Source organism: Nyctereutes procyonoides, unplaced genomic scaffold, assembly GCF_905146905.1.
Source record: "Nyctereutes procyonoides isolate TBG_1078 unplaced genomic scaffold, NYPRO_anot_genome, whole genome shotgun sequence".
Lineage (NCBI taxonomy): Eukaryota > Metazoa > Chordata > Mammalia > Carnivora > Canidae > Nyctereutes > Nyctereutes procyonoides.
Window position 1 is genome coordinate 9473738 of NW_026575155.1, and position 18247 is coordinate 9491984.

General features: G+C 42.0%; 1 protein-coding gene across 5 annotated transcripts in view; it reads right to left on the reverse strand.

The window, feature by feature from the left end:
* The window catches only part of SETD4 (SET domain containing 4), a 135509-nt gene that overhangs the window by 95245 nt on the left and 22017 nt on the right, over positions 1-18247 (reverse strand). For all 5 annotated transcript variants that reach the window (XR_008662905.1, XM_055313747.1, XM_055313749.1 and 2 more), the window contains exons 10-11: positions 16270-16393; positions 15064-15194 (exon numbers count right to left, since the gene is read on the reverse strand). Coding sequence is in view for 4 of the 5 variants with exons in the window: in XM_055313747.1 (XP_055169722.1) it covers positions 15064-15194; positions 16270-16393 (255 nt within the window). In the remaining variant the exon portion in view is untranslated. The remainder of the gene's footprint in view (positions 1-15063; positions 15195-16269; positions 16394-18247) is intronic.

An 18247-nucleotide genomic window follows, 5' to 3' on the forward strand; every position in this document is an offset into this window, starting at 1 on the left:
CTTCGACATGAGTGCCACTGCTACAGCAAGTACACCTGTGCCCCCAGGACCCAGGCACTGTGGTAGTTCCACATGCACCTGAGTCCAAGATTCCAGTTCTATGAGTTCACTCATTGCTCTGAGTGCTAGCATTCCAGACTATATGCCAAGAGGGGATCCCCTTTGCTATAACTTTTTCCAACAGGCAAAAATAGAAGAACAGAAAATCCTGGCAACCTTCACCTTGAATATCCCAACAGCCTTATTTAGGCACCATGCCATCCAGAGTCTTGGTCACAGAAAAAAACCACAAATCTTTGCCTACACTGACCTCAGCTGATGGAGTTTCATGGAGATTACACTGCTGTGCCTTCCAAAATTGAAAGACACAGTATCCTACCCAGCTGGTACCCTTGCAGCCACCTTCCGGTGAGAGTCTTTCCCCACCAAAGCCAGTTCAAATGGCTGGAAGAAGTGAATGCACCATCAATTGTGCAAACATCAACACAAAGCCATCAGAAACACGAAAAGGCAAACATGACACTATCAAAGGAACATGATTTTCCAGGAACCAAATCCCAAAGAAATGCAGATCTGTGGGTTACCTGAAAAAGAATATAAAATAATCATTTTAAGGAAGCTCAGTGAGATTCAAGAGAACACAGACAATTTAATGAACTCAGGAAAACAATATATAAACAAAATGAGAAGTACAACAGAGACATAAATCATAGGAAAACCCCTGAGACTCTGAGCTGAAAGAATACAATGAATGAAATTAAAAATACAATAGAAAGCTTCACATTAGGCTCAATCGGGCAGAAAAAAAGAATCTGGAAACATGAAGACAGTTCAAGTTGAAATTATCCATTCAGAGAAGAAAAAAGAAATTAGCATGAAAAAGAATAAAGAAAATCCATGTGAATTATAGGATACAGCCAGGGAAATAATATCTGCACTATGGATGACCCAGAGAGAGAACAGACAGAGAAAGGAACAGAAAACGTAAGAATGGTTGAACACTTACTAAATCTGGGGAAAGTATGGCCATCCAAGTACATGAAGCTCAAAGGCCCCCAAACAGTTACAACCCAAAGAGATCTTCACCAAGACTCAAAATCAAAGACAAAAAGATAATTTTGAAAATAACAAGAGAAAAAAAAAGATTAATCACATACATGGGAATCCTAATAAGTCTATCAGCAGATTTCTAGCAGAAACCTTACAGGCTAGGAAAGGAGATAACATATTCAAAGTACTCAAGGAAAAAAAAAACTGCCAACCAAGAATACTTTACACAGCAAAGTTGTCCTTAAGAAGTAAAGGAGAGGGCAGCCCAGTTGGCTCAGTGGTTTAGTGCCACCTTTGGCCCAGGGCCTGATCCTGGAGACCTGGGATTGGGTCCTGCATCGGGCTTCCTACATGGAGCCTGCTTCTCCCTCTTTGTCACCACCATACCTGCCTTACAAAAAATGCTAAAAGGAGTTATTGAGGCTGACACACCAAAAAACAGTAATTAGCAACATGAAAACAGATGGAAGTATAAATTCACTAGTAAAGGAAAACATATCATCAAATTCAAAATAATACTGCAAAGGTAGTATGTAAATCACTTTGAACTCCAACCTACAGATTAAGAGACAAAAATAGTAAAAATAACTCTAGCAACAATATTTTGTTAATGGATAGATAATATAAAAAGATGTAACTTGGGACAACAACAATATAAACTGTGTAAGCATGTAAATGTTTGGAAGGTTTTTATCCAATTGAAGTTATCAGCTCAAAATAGTCATAATTAAAAAATGTATTCTAAAAGTTTCATGATAACCACAAAGCAAAAGTCTGTAATAGATACACGAATGATAAAGAGAACAGTATCAAAGCATACCACTATAAAAAATCATCAGCTCACAAAAAAAGACAGCAAAAGAAGAAGAAAGCAAGAAAGGAACTACAAAATAATCAGAAAAAGCATTTAACAGGACGGTGATAGTAAGTCTTTACCTATCAGTAATTACTCTAAATGTATATGGTTTAAATTCTCTAATTAAAAGAAAAGAATAGACAAAAAAATGCTTTCAAAAAAAAAAAACAAAACCCAACTAAATGCTACTTACAAGAGACTTGAATTTTAAGGACACTCGTAAGCTGAAAGTAAAGGGAGGAAAGATATTCTGTGCAAATGAAAAACAAAAAAGGGCAGGGATAGAAATACTCAGATCAGACAAAATAGATTTTAAGTCAAAATCTGCAACAGAGACAAAGAAGGTCATTTTATAATGATGAAGGGGTTGATTCACCAAAAGGATAAACATCTACATACCCAATATTGGAAAACCTATACATATTAAGCAAGTATTAATAGATATGAAGGCAAAAATAGACAGCAATGCAACAATAGTAGGAAACTTCAATACCTCACTTTCAACAGATCATTCAGAGAGAAAATCAGTAAAATAATAATAATAATAATAACACTAATAATGGATTTGAATGACACTTTAGACCAAATGTACCTAACAGACATATACAGAATACTCTATCCAACAGCAGGAGAAATCACATTCTTCTCAAGGACACATGAAACATTCTCCAGAATAAATCATATGTTAGGTCACAAGATAAGCATTAAGAAATTTAAGAACATTGAAATCCTATCAAGTATCTTTTCCAACAGCAGTGGTTTGAGACTGGAAATCTGTAACAAGAAGAAAGCTGGAAATTTACAAATATGTAAAAATTCAACCACACACTTAACAACCAATGGATCAACAAAGAAATCAAAAAATATCTAGACACAAACAAAAATGGAAACACAACACACCAAAACTTATGGAATGCAGTCAAAGCAGTTCAAAGAGGAATATTTATAGTAATAAATGTTTACAATAAGAAAAAAAATCTCAAATAAACAACTTAACCTTATACCTCAAGGAACTGGATAAAGAAAAACAAAGCCCAAAGTTGGCAGAAAGGAGGAAAGAATAAAGATTAGACCAGAAATAAATGAAATATAGAGAGGGGAATCTCTATATTTCAGTCAGGTAAGCATCTGCCTTCAGCTCAGGATGTGATCTCAGAGTCCTGGGATCAAGCCTCACATCAGGCTCCCTGCTCAGTGAGGAGTCTGCTTCTCCCTCTTGTTCCTGCTTTCTATCACTCTCTCAAGCAGATAAGTAAATAGTCTTTTTAAAAAAAAAAAGACTAGGGGGCAGCCCCGGTGGCGCAGAGGTTTAGCGCCGCCTGCAACCCAGGGTGTGATCCTGGGGACCTTGGATCAAGTCCCACGTCGGGCTCCCTGCATGGAGCCTGCTTCTCCCTCTGCCTGTGCCTCTGCCCCCCCCCTCTGTGTGTCTCTATGAATAAATAAATAAAATCTTAAAAATAAAAAAAGACTAGGGAAACAATAGAAAATATGAACAAAACTAGGAATGGGCTTTGTGAAAAAATAAACATAATTGACAAACATGTAGCTAGACTAAGCAAAAAAAAGATGACTCCATAAAAACAAATGAAAGAAGAGATATTACAAGTGATACCACAAAAATTCTAAAGATCATAAGAGACAGACAGCTATGGACCATTATATGCCAACAAATTATATAATTCAGAAGAGATTGATAGATTCATAGAAACACACAACTTACCAAGACTGATCATGAAATAATAGAAAATTTGAACAGACCAATAATAAGCAAGGAAATTGAATTAGTAATCAAAAAATCTCCCAACAAATAAAAGCTCAGGACCAGATGGCTTCACAGGTGAATTCACCAAACATTTAAAGAAAAATTAATACCAACCTTTTATAAACTCTTCTAAAAAATTGCAAAGAAAGGAACACTTCCAAACACATTTTATGAAGCATTACCCTGGTAACTGAAGGCAGTCAAGGATACTACAGGCAAAGAAAATTACAAGCTAGGGATCCCTGGGTGGCTCAGTGGTTCGGTGCCTGCCTTCAACTGAGTCCCAGGATCAAGTCCCATATTGGGCTCCCTGCATGGAGCCTGCTTCTCCCTCTGCCTGTGTCTCTGCCTCTCTCTCTGTGTGTCTCTCATGAATAAATAAATAAAATCTTTAAAAAAAAGAAAGAAAATTACAAGCCAACATCCCTGGTGAACCCAAATGCAAAAATCCTCAACAAAATACTAGCAAACCAAATTCAAGAACACACTGAAATGATCACACACCAGGATCAAGACAGATTCATCCATAGGATGCAAGGATGTGATATACTACATTAATAAATGTGATTAACTAAATTAACAAAATAAAGGATAACAATCATATGATCATTTTAACAGATGCAGAAAAAACACTTGAAAAAATTCAACGTCCTTTCATAATAAAATTCTCAACAAATTAGATAGAGAGGAAGTGTTCCTCAGAATAATAGAAGTTGGGCAGCTCAGGTGGCTCAGCGGTTTAGCGCTGCCTTCAGCCTGGGGAGTGATCCTCGAGACCCAGGATTAAGTCCCATATTGGGCTCCCTGCATGGAGCCTGCTTCTCCCTCTGCCTGTGTCTCTGCCTCTCTCTCTCTCTCTCTTTCTCTCTCTCTCTCTCCTCTCTGTGTATTCTCATGAATAAATAAATAAAATCTTCAAAAAATAATAATAATAATAGAAGTCATATACAACAAGCCCACAGCTACATTATATACATTGGTGGAAAGTTAGAAGCCTTTCCTCTAAAATCAAGAGTAAGACAGGGATGCCCACTCCTACTATATCCATTCAACATAGTACTGGAAGTCCCAGCCACAGCAATTAGTTAAGAATAAGAAATAAAGGCATCCAAATCAGAAAGGAAGATGTGAATTACCTATTCATAAAGATGTTCATACTACCCAAAGTGATCTACAGATTCAATCCAATCTCTATCAAAATCCTAATGGCATCCTTCACAGAAATAGGAAAAAAAGTATTCAAAAATTTGTATGAAATTACAAAAGACCCCAAACAGCCAAAGTGATACTGGAAAAAAAAAAAAAAGAACAAAGTTGGAGGCATCACACTCCTGATTTCAAGCTATATTTACAAAGCTAGAGTAATCAGAACAGTATGGTACTGGCATAAAAACCATCATACGGAAGAGAATAGAGAGCCCAGATGTAAACCCACACACACAAGGTCAACTAAATTTTGACAACGGCCCCAACAACACACAATGGGGAAAGGATAATCTCTTCAATAAATGGTTCTGGGGAAACCGAATATCTACATGCAAAAAAGAGTAAAACTGGATCCCAATAGTACTACCACTCACAAAAACTAACTCAAAAGAGATCAAAGATTTAAATATAAGACCTGAAACCATAAAACTCCTAGAAGAAAATATAGGGGAAAAGATCCTTGACAAAGGCTTTGGCAATGATTTCTTGGATAAGACATCAAAGGTACAGGTAAAAAAGCTGTAAATAAAAAATAAAAAAAATAAACAAGTGGGACTGCATCAAACTAGAGAGCTTCTGTGCAGCATGGAAACAATGAGTTGAAAAGGCAGCCCACAGGATGGGTGAAAATATTTGCAAAATATATATATATATCGTAAGGGGTTATTATACAGATGTACAAAGAACTCATACACTTCAATAGCAAGAAAAGCAAATTTTAAATTTTAAATACAATTTTAAAATGAGTGCAGGACCTGAATAGACATTAAAAAAAAAAAAAAGACATAGGGATGCCTGAGCAGTGGAGCATCTGCCTTCAGCTCAGGGCATGATCCTGGAGTCCTGGAATTGAGTCCCACATCGGGCTCCCTGCATGGAGTCTGCTTCTCTCTCTGCCTACATCTCTGCCTCTCTCTGTGTGTCTTTCATGAATAAATAAATAAATAATCTTTAAAAAAGACATACAAGAGATATATGAAAAGATGCTTCACATCCCTGATCCTCAAGAAAGTGCAAATCAGAGCCACCATGAGATAACATCTAGTAAGATGGCTATTGAAAAAATGAGAGATATCAATGTTGGTGAGGATGTGGAAAAAGGACACTTAGACACTGTTGGTGGTAATATATATTGGTACAGCCATTATGGAAAGCAGTATAATGGTTCCTCAAAAAAAAAAAAAACTTATAATTGATCCAAAGGAGTTGAAATCAGAATCTTGAAGAGATATCTGCATACCCATATTCATTACAGCATTAATCAAAATACCCAAGATACAGAAACAGTGTAAAGTGTCCTTCAACAGATGAATGAGTAAAGAAAATGTGATACATACAAACAATGGAATATTATTCAGCCATAAAAAAAGGAAATCCTGCCAATGCAATTGCATGGAGCAATTTGGAAGGCATTTTGCTAAGTGAAATAAGCCAGACTGAGAAAGACAAATGCTGTCTGATATCAGCTACATGGAATATTAAGGCGGAAAATAAGCCAGTTTCATAGAAACGGAGAATAGAACAGTGGTTGCCAGGGGCTGGAAATATGGGACAATGCTGCAGCATTGGTCAACGGGTGCGATTTTTCAGTTGTAAGAAGAATAAGTTCAGAGGAACTACTGTACAGCATCATCACCAGTTAATACTACGGTATTGTTTACTTGAAAGTAAACTTGAAAGATTTGCTGAGAGCAAACCGTAAGCATTCCCAACACAGAAAGAAATAAAAGTTAACTACGTTAACTGTGTGAGCTGATGGTCATGTTCATTTTCTTGATCTCCGCAATCTATAATGTAGAGGTATATCAAATCATCATGTGTACACTTTTCCTTTTTTTTAAGATTGATTGATTGAAGAGAGAGAGAGAGAGAGAGAGAGAGAGGAAAAGAGAGCAGGAGCAGAGGCAGAGGGAGAAGCAGACTCCTCTCTGAGCAGGGAGCCTGATGCAGAACTCGATCTCAGGACCTCAGAATCATGACCTGAATCTAAGGCAGATGCTTAACCAACTGACCCGCCCAGGTGCCCCTGTACACTTTAAGTCTATTCAAATATATTTGCTAATTATTCCTCAATAAAATTTTTAAAAATGCTTCATCCGTGGTTCCCATAAACAGCTAAGGCTTGGAATGGCTGCTGCCACCCTTACTATCTGAGGCTTGGGAGGACCTGAGAAGCAAAGATCTATGCTGCCTGCAACAGACACAGCCTTACACTGGACCCATCATGAATGACACCCTGAATTCCCTTTTATCTTAAACATTTTGAGGTCTCCCTAGGTGCCCCTGACAGGGGCAAAGTTAGAGCTGGAATTATTTACTGTCCTCATAATTGCTAAGTAGACCCTGGACAGTCCTGGTTTTTTGCCTTAACTTCTGGCTCCAGGCAACAGCAGAAGGCTTTTAAATCCCTATGGCCAGAGCTGCGTAACCAGACAGGGACCCTTGAGATCGAAAGGAGAGTCCCCCCCTGCAGGACTAGTTCCTCTGAAACGGGACAAGGCTGCCTTTTGGGATCACTCACCCCTGCTTGCCCCTCTGCCCTTTATGGGATGTAGGTGTCACTGTGACAGGGAGGGGGCTTGGCCCACAGGGACCCCCTGGGCAGGCCCTCTTTCTCCTGGCACCTGGGTGCTGCTGGCTCTTCGTTGCCAGTCTGCACAATGATTTTGAGGAAGCTGCCTGTTAGAACATGAAAAGGAGACAAAACAAAACAAACCGTGCTAAGGGGGCCTATCCCCACCCTGCACTGTAGGCTGCCCATCTTTGGAGGCAGAAATAGGTCTGATGAGGAATGGACTTGAATTTGGAGACTCCTGGGTTCTAATCTGAAATGTACGATGTGGGCAGGTGACTCAACCCCTCTATTCCTCCGTTTTTTCTTCATCTCTGGTAAAACATGGAATACTTGCCCCACAGAGCTGCTATGAAAATAAGATGGGAAAATGGAATGAGAACAGAAAGGCCAAAGATGGGAGGGACTTGGTGCCTGTTAGTGTGTTCTCCACCCTTCCCTGGGCTGGGGCTCCCACCTCCCTCTCTCCTCCAACTGCCTCACTCCCACTCTGATTTTTCTTCAGAAGAATACAGTCCAGAAAGTCCATTTGTGAGAACGTCTAGATGTTATACTACGGAAGGAGAATGCAGGACACTGTGACGTCCACAGGAATCAGAAAGAAAATGTGGATTCTGCTATGCCAGATCCAGGGTCCAGAGCAAGCTCCTCGATCTCTCAGGGTCTCAACCACAAAATGAAGGGGTCTGAGTGGACCATCTCAAGGACCTCTCACCCCAACCCTCTGACAGTACACGTATTCTGAGGCCTAACCTCAGAGTCACACAATCTGGAGTCTGCCTAATGCATCACATCAGGAGTCATGAAAGGACCCAACTACAACCCAGGGACCCTCAGAGGGCACTCCTCCATCGAAATCTCTAGATCGGTGGTTCACAAACAATGGGCACAGAAGTCACCCGGGGGCTCACTGAAAATACATATTCCTGCACCTACCTCCAGAGATTGATTCTATGGGCTTGGGATGAGCTCATAGTACCTGGCAGTTTCTGATGTCATGCTCAAGGGCCCACAGACTGACACACATGCTCTTAATAAAGGCTTCAACTACTCGTGACCAAAGGTAGCTCCACCCATACCCTATGTGGCCCGGCGCTCACCTGCTGAATACCCTCGGCCACATCACTTCCCTTCTCTGCACCTGTTTGCTCTTCTATACTATGTGGCTACTAACACCCTCTCTCAGGGAATGGGTTGTCATTTTTGAAGATGGGTTCCTTGGGCCATGAGTCTGCTCTTCCATATATTAGGGAGTCTCTTTGCTTATCAAAAGGATTTTTTTAAAAGATTTTATTTATTCATGAGAGACAGAGAGAGAGGCAGAGACACAGGCAGAGGGAGAAGCAGGCTCCCTGCGGGGACCCTGATGCAGGACTTGATCCCGAGACTCCAGGATCACACCCTGGGCCCATGGCAGGCGCTAAACCACTGAGCCACCCAGGCATCCCAAGAGAACAGATTTAAACAGCAAGGCTGTGGTGTCTCAGCACTCCACATGTTCTTCCAAGGATGGCCCATCCAGCGGCACTTTAATTTTACAGAGTCCTGATCACGTGAGAACAGATCAGGTGCCTCCCTAAGCCTGTCTGCACCTTTCACAAACACAATCTTTGTGGTATGAACATTATAAGCACAGCGTCTGGAGGATGACTGAGGTCTGAATCCTAGCTCTGCCACTTAGCAGCTACGGGACCTCAGCAATAAATAACTTCACATTTACAAAATCAAGAAAGCGTTACCTCAACATTTCATGGTAAGGATTAACAAGGTGATAAATGTAATGATGGGTACTTATTGATGTTGTCAGATTGATAGACTCTGGACCTTCCTAGAAAAAGTGTTAGCAGCAAGTGAGAAGAGACGTAGAATCCTCATTAATTAGGCACTAGCCTTACTTAAAAAAAAAACAAAAAAAAAAAAAACGGTTTCTTGCCATGTAACTCACAGGCCATACATACCACTGACCCATTTAAAGTGTACAATCTGATGGGCTTCAGTATTTATGCAGAGCCACGTAGCCATCATGACTCGAGAGCACTTCTGTTGCCCCAAATGAGACCCTACGATCTAGACCTTGCCACCCAATCCCAGCAGCACCCCAGCCCGAAACACGGCAACCACTCATCTACTTCCCATCGCTCTAGATTTGCCAATTCTGCACATTTCATATAAATACAGTTATATGTGGTCTCTTGTGATTGGGTTCTTTCATTTAGCATGTTTCTAAGGCTCATCCCTGTTGTCGCATATACGAGTACTTTGTTCCTTTCTGTGCCTAAATAATATTCCATTTTATGGCAAAATCTCATTTTATTTATCCATTCACCCACAGATAACATTTGCATTGGGGCTGTTACGAGTAACTGTTATGCAAACTGCTACGAACTTTCACATTCAAGTTTTTGCCTGGACATGTTTTCAAGTCTTGGGTAACGAACCTAGGAGGGGAACTGCTGGGTCATAAAATCTATACTGTTGGAGGAAGGGCCAGGCTGTTGATCAAAGCAGCTGCACCATTGGACCTCTCCCTCAGCAGTGTAAGAGGGCTCCAATTTCTCCGCATCCTTAACACTTTATCTTCTTGATTACAGCTGTCCTGGAGGGTGGGAAGTGGTGACTCTGCATTTTTACTAAATTCCATTATATTGTTGTGAGTTTTTAAAAATTTACTCACAGCCTAATGTTAAAACTATGGGATAGTTTAACCATAGAAGGAAATTAAACAAGAAAATATCCCAAGGAAAGGTTACAACAGAATGATATAGAAAGGTGTCCTCTGAAAGGTGAAAGAGAACAGCACCAGAGAGTACACAGCATTGTTGTTATGTGGCACACAGGCATGTGGCATGCTGGAATGTTGTATGTGGTACACCGGTATTGTATTGACACACTGGCATGCTGTGTTGGCACATGGGCATGTTGTATTGGCACACTGGTATTGTACTGACACACTAGCATGTTGTGTTGGCACACTGGCATGTGGCACACTGGCATGTTGTATGTGGTACACTGGTATTGTATTGAGACACACACTAGCGTGTTGGCACACTGGCATGTGGCACACTGGCATGTTGTGTGTAGTACATTGGTATTGTATTGACTCACTAGCATGTTGTGTTAGCACACTGGCAATGTGGCACACTAGCATGTCGTATGTGGTACAGTTATTGTATTGACACACTGGCATGTTGTGTTGGCTCATGGGCATGCTGTATGTGGTACACCAGCATGCTGTATTGGCACACCGGCATGTTGCATGTGGCAAATGGGTATGCTGTATGTGGCACAGTGGTACTGTATTGACACACTTGCATGTTGTGTTGGCACACTGGCATGCTGTGTTGGCATGTGGGCATGTTGTATGTGGCACACTGGTATTACATTGACCCACTAGCATGTTGTGTTGGCACACTGGCATGCGGCACGCTGGCATGTTGTATGTGGTACAGTGGTATTGTATTGACACACTTGCATGTTGTGCTGGCTCACGGGCATGTTGAATGTGGTACACTGGCATGTTGTATTGACACACGGGCATGTTGCATGTGGCACATGGGCATGTTGTATGTGACACAGTGGTATTGTATTGACACGCATGTTGTGTTGGCACACTGGCATGTTGTATTGCACACTGGCATGCTGTGTTGGCACACGGGCATGTTGTATGTGGTACATTGGTATTGTATTGACACACTAGCATGTTGTGTTGGCACACTGGCATGTGGCATGCTGACATATTGTATGTGGTACACTGGTATTGTATTGACACACTGACATGTTGTGTTGGCACACGGGCATGCTGTGTTGGCACGTGGGCATGTTGTATGTGGCACACTGGTATTATATTGACCCACTAGCATGTGTTGGCACACTGGCATGTGGCACGCTGGCATGTTGTATGTCGTACACTGGTATTGTATTGACACACTGACATGTTGTGTTGGCTCACTGGCATGTTGTATAAGGTTCTTGGCTTTGTTGTATGCAGTACACTGGCAAAGTTATAGAAAGATGCTTCAGGCCCACTTCTTCCCTCTTAATGTTCCATTCCCTGTAATTTACAAATGACTCTCTGGATCTGTTCACAAAAAAGCCCTTTTCCAACTGAACCAACATGGCTGCATTCCTGACAAACCTCTACATTCAAATGTCAGCTGACAAACTGATTTGAGTTTTGTTATACTTTAGTCCTCTGGACAAAACCTACTGCCCAACGTTAATCTGTCACACCAAATGTGATTGCTGTTTGCCAAATGAAGAGCTATAGTAAGTTTCCTCCTATTTCTGTACCTTGATGACTCTCAGGGTGGTGTCTAGGTGCTTCAGTGAAAGCTGTTTTCTTAGAATTAATAGCTCTGGTTTCCTGCGTCATTACCCGTCTCCACCTTCAGGCAGAAGCACTTAATGCCCCAGTCTGAGGAGTGCCTTTTCTGTTTTTAGTTCGAAATATTTGAGGTATGCCTCAAATAGCCCTTAACTTCTGGGTGTCTGTCCTTCAGGCCAAGTCAGCCCTAGGGGCACTTACCACCCACAAACTGTAACCAGAGAGCAACAAGGGGCGAGTGTGCTTGGAACCTCAGCCATGTCCAAGGTGCCAGTGAGGAGAAAACAGAAAAGGAAGAAGATGGAAATGGTGCCAGAGGAAAGAAGAGGGAAACAGTGGTGCTCAGAGATCAGCTCAGGCTGTCCCTCCTGTCTTGGCAGAGATGGGTTTTGCAGGTCCTTGCAAAATCATTGCAAGGACAAGCCAAAGGAGGCCGCGTTGTCTCTATCGACAGTGGTTTACCCCGTGGGCCAGGCTGCCCTGCAGGAGCCACAGATTTCTCACATGCAATGTCTACGAACGGAAAAGTCTTATTCTGATGTTTTTCAAATATGCACAGATCGGGTGTGGATGATGAAACACTTCTCATTTGTAAATGTATAGACTTTTGTCATGTCTATTTTTTTTTTCTGAGCACCGGACAACCGAAGCACAACTATTACCACACAGGTCTGTGAAGTTTTTCATGTTAAGGGAGAGGGGGGGCTTTTTTTTCAAAGGTATATGGCACCTTCAAGTAGGAGCTCATGCCCTATGTATTTTATATATATATATATAATTATACATATATTAATATAGTTAGGTCCTAAATGTCCACAAATAAGGGACAGAAAAGTAAGTATGGTATAGCACAAGGGTCAGTGAACCATGGCCCGTGACCTGTCTCTGTAGCTTACTGGAACACAGCCATGCAACTTGTTTGCATATTGTCTGTACACTGTACAATATAGTTGGGACAAAGACCGTATGGCTCAGAGAGCTTAAAATATTTACTATCTGCCTCTTTAAAGTTTGCAGATCCCTAGTACAGCATATCCTGAAACACACTGCAACTATTTAAAAACAAAGTCAACACCAACTATATACAGGAATGGGGAAAGCTGTCTAGACACTCTGCCTTCTGAAAAGAGCGGGCCCCATCTGCTTGTTTGGGTTGTATTCCACAAGAGCAGGATTTCCAGCACTGGGGAAGAATGCAAACCTGGGAGGGAAAACCAGACCTAGGCACCAATGCCCCTGTCCATCACCAACCTTGCAGAGGCCCAGTGGTTCCTCCAAGACTCCACCCCCTGCATGGTTTATCCAGGGGGTCCCCTGAGGCCAAGGACTAGTGAGAGCTGAGGAGGGAGCATCCCTTCTTCCCTCCCTGGTTCTGAAAATGATAAAGAGGAAAAGAGCAAGGATGGAAGCTCACATATGACTGTGGCTTTAGGGCAGTTTATCTACATGGAGCCCTAGAATCAAGCAGACCTCCCTACTGCGCTGCAGTTGCACCAGGCTCCCTGACTGGCATGTGTGGATGCCCACTGAAATGGAGGTGACAGGTCCATACAGGTGTACTACATCCCTTTGTCAGGACAGCACAGTAAATCCTGAACACAAACACACCCAAGCTGGGGACCCTGGGCCCTCTGAGGGCAGGGTGAGTGGGCATTTTTACTGTAGCACTCACTGGGTATATAATCTTAGGCAAGTTCTCTTCCGTTTTATTTATAACACGGTTAAGTATGGGGATTAAATAAAACACTGCATGCCAAGGCCTGAGCACAGTACCTCCCATTCACCAATGCTAATATTTAATAAATGTTGTCTTGTGTTTCGACAGTAGTCCAGTTTTTAGGACATGTCCCTATCTGCTTCTGTGATGTATAACACCTCCTAACTCCCTCGCAGTCGTTCTGATTGTTGACTGACAGGCATGAGAATGCTATGAAAACTGTAAATTCTGAGCCAAGAGTTTAAAAAGTACGAATTAGGGAAGCCCAGGGTGGCTCGGTGGTTCAGCCCCCCCTTCAGCTGAGGGTGTGGTCCTGGAGACCCAGGATCGAGTCCCATGTCAGGCTCCCTGCACAGAGCCTGCTTCTCCCTCTGCCTGTGTCTCTGCCTCTCTCTCCCTCTCTCTGTGTCTCTCATGAGTAAATAAATAAAATCTTTAAAAAATAAAAAAATAAAAAGTACTAATTAGTACACACTTTACATAAAAAACCATACTCACAGGGAAGTCTATAGTCTAAAATGCTTTTATTTTAAAAAAAAGGGAAGGTAAAGACTCAGAATTCAAAATCGCCAACTGAACACATATATTTATCTCCTATTCCTCCCAAACCTCAGTCACTAAAATGACAAAAAAGCAGAATAAAAGGGTTAAACACCCACCATAAAGAATGGAAAAGGGACATGTCTGACAAGAGATTCAAAATCCAAACACATTCCAGAAAACTGCAAACAGATGGTGGTCCTGTATTTAATGACCGAACTTCCATTCAATAAAAATCACAGACAGCACCCCAACTGTCTCTCCTACACCCAATTCCCTAGTTCCTGGTAAGAAAGGCCAAGAAAGGGAGAGGCAGCAACACTCTGCCTCTGCTGGCCTCATGTCCCAGTCCTTCTGTTGACCGGGGGCTCAGGGCTGATGCATAGGACGTCCACCCCCATTCCAGCCCAACAATCTCCTTTTCAGATTGGAAATCAGAAGCAAAAAATGTGGCAAGGTTTGCTCCAGTTCAGTGCAGCTCAGGGTGAAGGCCAGCAGAGACCTAGGCCTGCCCCACACTCCTCCACCCTCCCCACCCAAAGGCACCCACCACCAGCCCATCCCTAAACCCAAGGGTATCAGAACATGATCAAAGTACAACTTCTTGCCCTTCCTTTTACAAGTGCTGAGTCACATGGGAAGTAGACAACCAGTGAAAGGCCACACACAGAGCCCCTCACAGCCCCTCTCTCCTTACAGTGCAGTGCTTTCCTCCTACTTCTTCTTGCAGGACTGTGGTCTGTTTTGAGAATATCAGAGGTGCTGTGAGGATGGCACATCCAACTTCTACTTACAGCTTCAGAATCCGTAGAGCCTGCCCTGCCCACCCCCCAGATACCCTCCAGCGTCAGAGCAAGCCACCGCTCCATCCCACCAACAAAGAAAGCAAAAGGAGTAGGATTTGGTATACAACTGTTTAATAGAAACCATTCATTGACTGTAAATGCTTCTATACAAAATAAATCTTTGTTTAAACCTGTTTAAGAAGTCACACCCACCATAGGAGGTGATCAAATGCATTAGGTGAAGTTACCTAAAAGGTGTTCGCAAGCTGTTTAGAATCTCAGCAGAGGCCTGCAGAATCTTTAGCTCTTCTGTCCACAATGTTTCTACTAAAGTTAGCTGGTTTAGCAAAGTCACTTCTTCATCTTTCATATGAGAAATCTGGAAGGTATTTTAAAATTAATTTTGTTTTACTGTAGTAAAATATACATAAACATAAAATTTAACATTCTGGCCACTTTGCAGGGATAGTTCAATGGCATTAAGTTATGCTCACAGTGTCCTGTACCTGTAACCACTATGTCTCCCCAGGATCCCTCCCTCCATCGTCTCTAACAGAAACTCTGCCCCATTACACAGGAACTCCCTGTTCCCCCCACCTCTAGCCCCTGGTAACCATAACTCTACTTTCTGTTTCTAGGAGTTTGCCTATGCTGGATAACTCATATAAGTGGAATTACACAGTATTTGTCTTTTTGTATTCTGGATTATTTCACTTAGCATAATGTCTTGAAGGTTGATTAAAATTATTTTTCAGTCCCAGTAATGTTTTCATTAAAGTGAGCTGATTTCTCAGGGCATCTGGGTGCCTCACGTGGTTAAGCTTCTGCCTGCCTTCAGCTCAGATCGTGATCCTGGGGTCCTGGGATACAGCCTCACGTCAGGCTCCCTGCTCCATGGGGAAGTCTGCTTCTCCCTCTGTCCCTCCCCCTTGCTCATTCTCTCTCTCTCTCTTTCTCTCTCTCTCTCTAACAAATAAAATCTTTTCTTTTTTTTGTTTTTAAAGATTTTATTTATTTATTCACAAGACACACAGAGAGAAAGGCAGAGACACAGGCAGAGGGAGGAGAAGCAGGCTCCATGCAGGGAGCCCAATGTGAGACTCGATCCCAGGACTCCAGGATCACGCCCTGAGCCAAAGGCAGACGCTCAACCACTGAGCCACCCAGGCGTCCCAATAAAATCTTTTCTTAAAAAATGAGCTGATTTCCCATTTCACTAAAACATTTACTAAATAGAAATATTTTTAAAAGAGTACTTGAAAATTCATCCAATAATTTTACCTATCGAAGACATAAACACAATGTTAACAGACAAAAATCCCAGAAATTACATCAACATTCATCTATTTTAAGGCATCAAAGAATGCCCTAACAAGGTGTAACATGTACAAAGCAAGTAACTTCTTAATCAAAATACGTCTTTAACAAAAGAATGCAATGTTCTAGAAACATACCTTTCGAAGCATAGCATTGGTCTCTTCTATGAAATATTGGCATATTTTCTGAGCTATGACCAAACTTGTCTTCTCATTTGTATCTGAAATGACTTCCCCAAGAAGTATTTTTTTCCAGCATGTACTAGAACCAAATTGTTCAGTAAGGTAATGTCAGCAGGCTCTCAAAAAGTAAAGAAGGCTTTTTACACTTCAACACAACAAACTCTTCTCCTATTTTTCCAGAAGCATTAATAAACTCACTCCATTAGCAGATTTCCTAAAACCTCCCACCACATGTAGCTCCTGTGCTGAAGCAGATAAGGTACAGAAGAAGGAGGAAGAGCTGAGAATAAGAATCAAGGGGACTGACGCTCTTTGCAGGGAGGGACTGAATTCTATTATCACTGCAATCCTGTGTCTGGCACATAAGTGAAGTGGAGTTACGCCCACCAGCCATGGGAACAGGGAGGTGACTCGCAGCCCAAAGGACTAAGGGCTAAGGAGCAAAGGCAGTAGAACTTTCCTTCTCTTCAAGTGACAGTCTTTCCTAAACTATGGCAAACTGAACAGATGTTTCACAAGGTAAAATGCTCTGGAGATGGAAAGAGGAACCTATAGTGAAGCCCTTCTGTACAGGCAGGTCATTCCCATTTTATACAATGAAAATACATGGAAATGGGGCTCAAGGGGGCAAGTGGAGCCAACTTCCTGCAGGCAGAGAAGTGTAAGTGTTTCAGGATAAGCAAGAGGGAGCTACAGCAGGACGCTGAGCCAGAAGGTGGCAGAGCCAAATCTCTATGACAGCAAGAAGCACTAAGTAGAAAGGAGGAGGGTGGAGGAACACTGTGGATGCAGAGAATCCAAAGCAGAATGGCTAAGGAGGGGAAAGGTAAGGTGACAACTGCCACATCAGAGTGCAAGTATACCGAAGTCACTGAGAAATTCAGAACAGCTGACAAGATTGTCACATGAAAGAAAGTCTTAAATGTCTTCACCTTTAGAGACAACAATTGAAACCTCAGGAACAGCCACAGTCTCAGGAAAGAAAAGAAAGAAGGAAATCACTACACACCAGGCACAGTGTTTCATATAAAACAATCTTCTAATCTAATCTAATCTTCACAATTTCCTAGCAAAGAAAGCATTTAGTGTTCCCATGTTAGACATAAAGAAACTGAGATCAGGAACGGTAAAGAACTCACCCTAAGTGACAGCACTAATGAGAGATGGGAAGAGCATGCAAACATCCAGCTGGATCCCCACCACACATGGCACCTGTCCTGCCACACCACCCAGACCATTAGGAACAACTCAAAGGGAGGAAAAGAGGCCTCAGGTGACCTCTGGGAAATAGCCTGTTTCATTTAATTTGAGGTAAGTGCCTAAGAAGGACTACTACCTTTTCTACAAAATATGGGCACACATGAGATGAAATAAAAGGTAAGATGAATGGACAGTGAAAACAAGACAAGGGAAAGGTGAAAGGAGGAGGGATAAGATACAACCAGGATACATTGCATGCCTTAAAAATCCTGCACATTTGGACGGGCTACACATTTGTCCTGAGTTTTCTAGCAAACAATAAAGAGAAGGAAATGTATCAGATACAGAATCAACAGTGACTATAAGATAAAAACACAACATGTGCTGAGAATAAACACATCTATTGGTGTTGAGATCAGGGAGTAATTTTTCCTCAGAGTTCCTACAGAAAATTAGGTAAGCGATATCCTGACAGGAGTCATTGAATGAGCATCAACTACTTGAAGGCATCTCTATACATTATCCCCTTTAGTCCTCCCAACCACTCGTGGATGGGGTCACCATCTTAGGCAAGTCCACTCCTCATATGGTTTCTCTCATCTGAGCTTTTGCTAAGCTAAGCAGTGGATCCAGGCTGAGAGAGGTCCCTGCACTGGACAGTCTTTTCCATGCTGGGGGGCGAGCGGGGGGGACTCGCAGCCTCAAAGTAATGTGTGTCTATACCGAGGGCCCC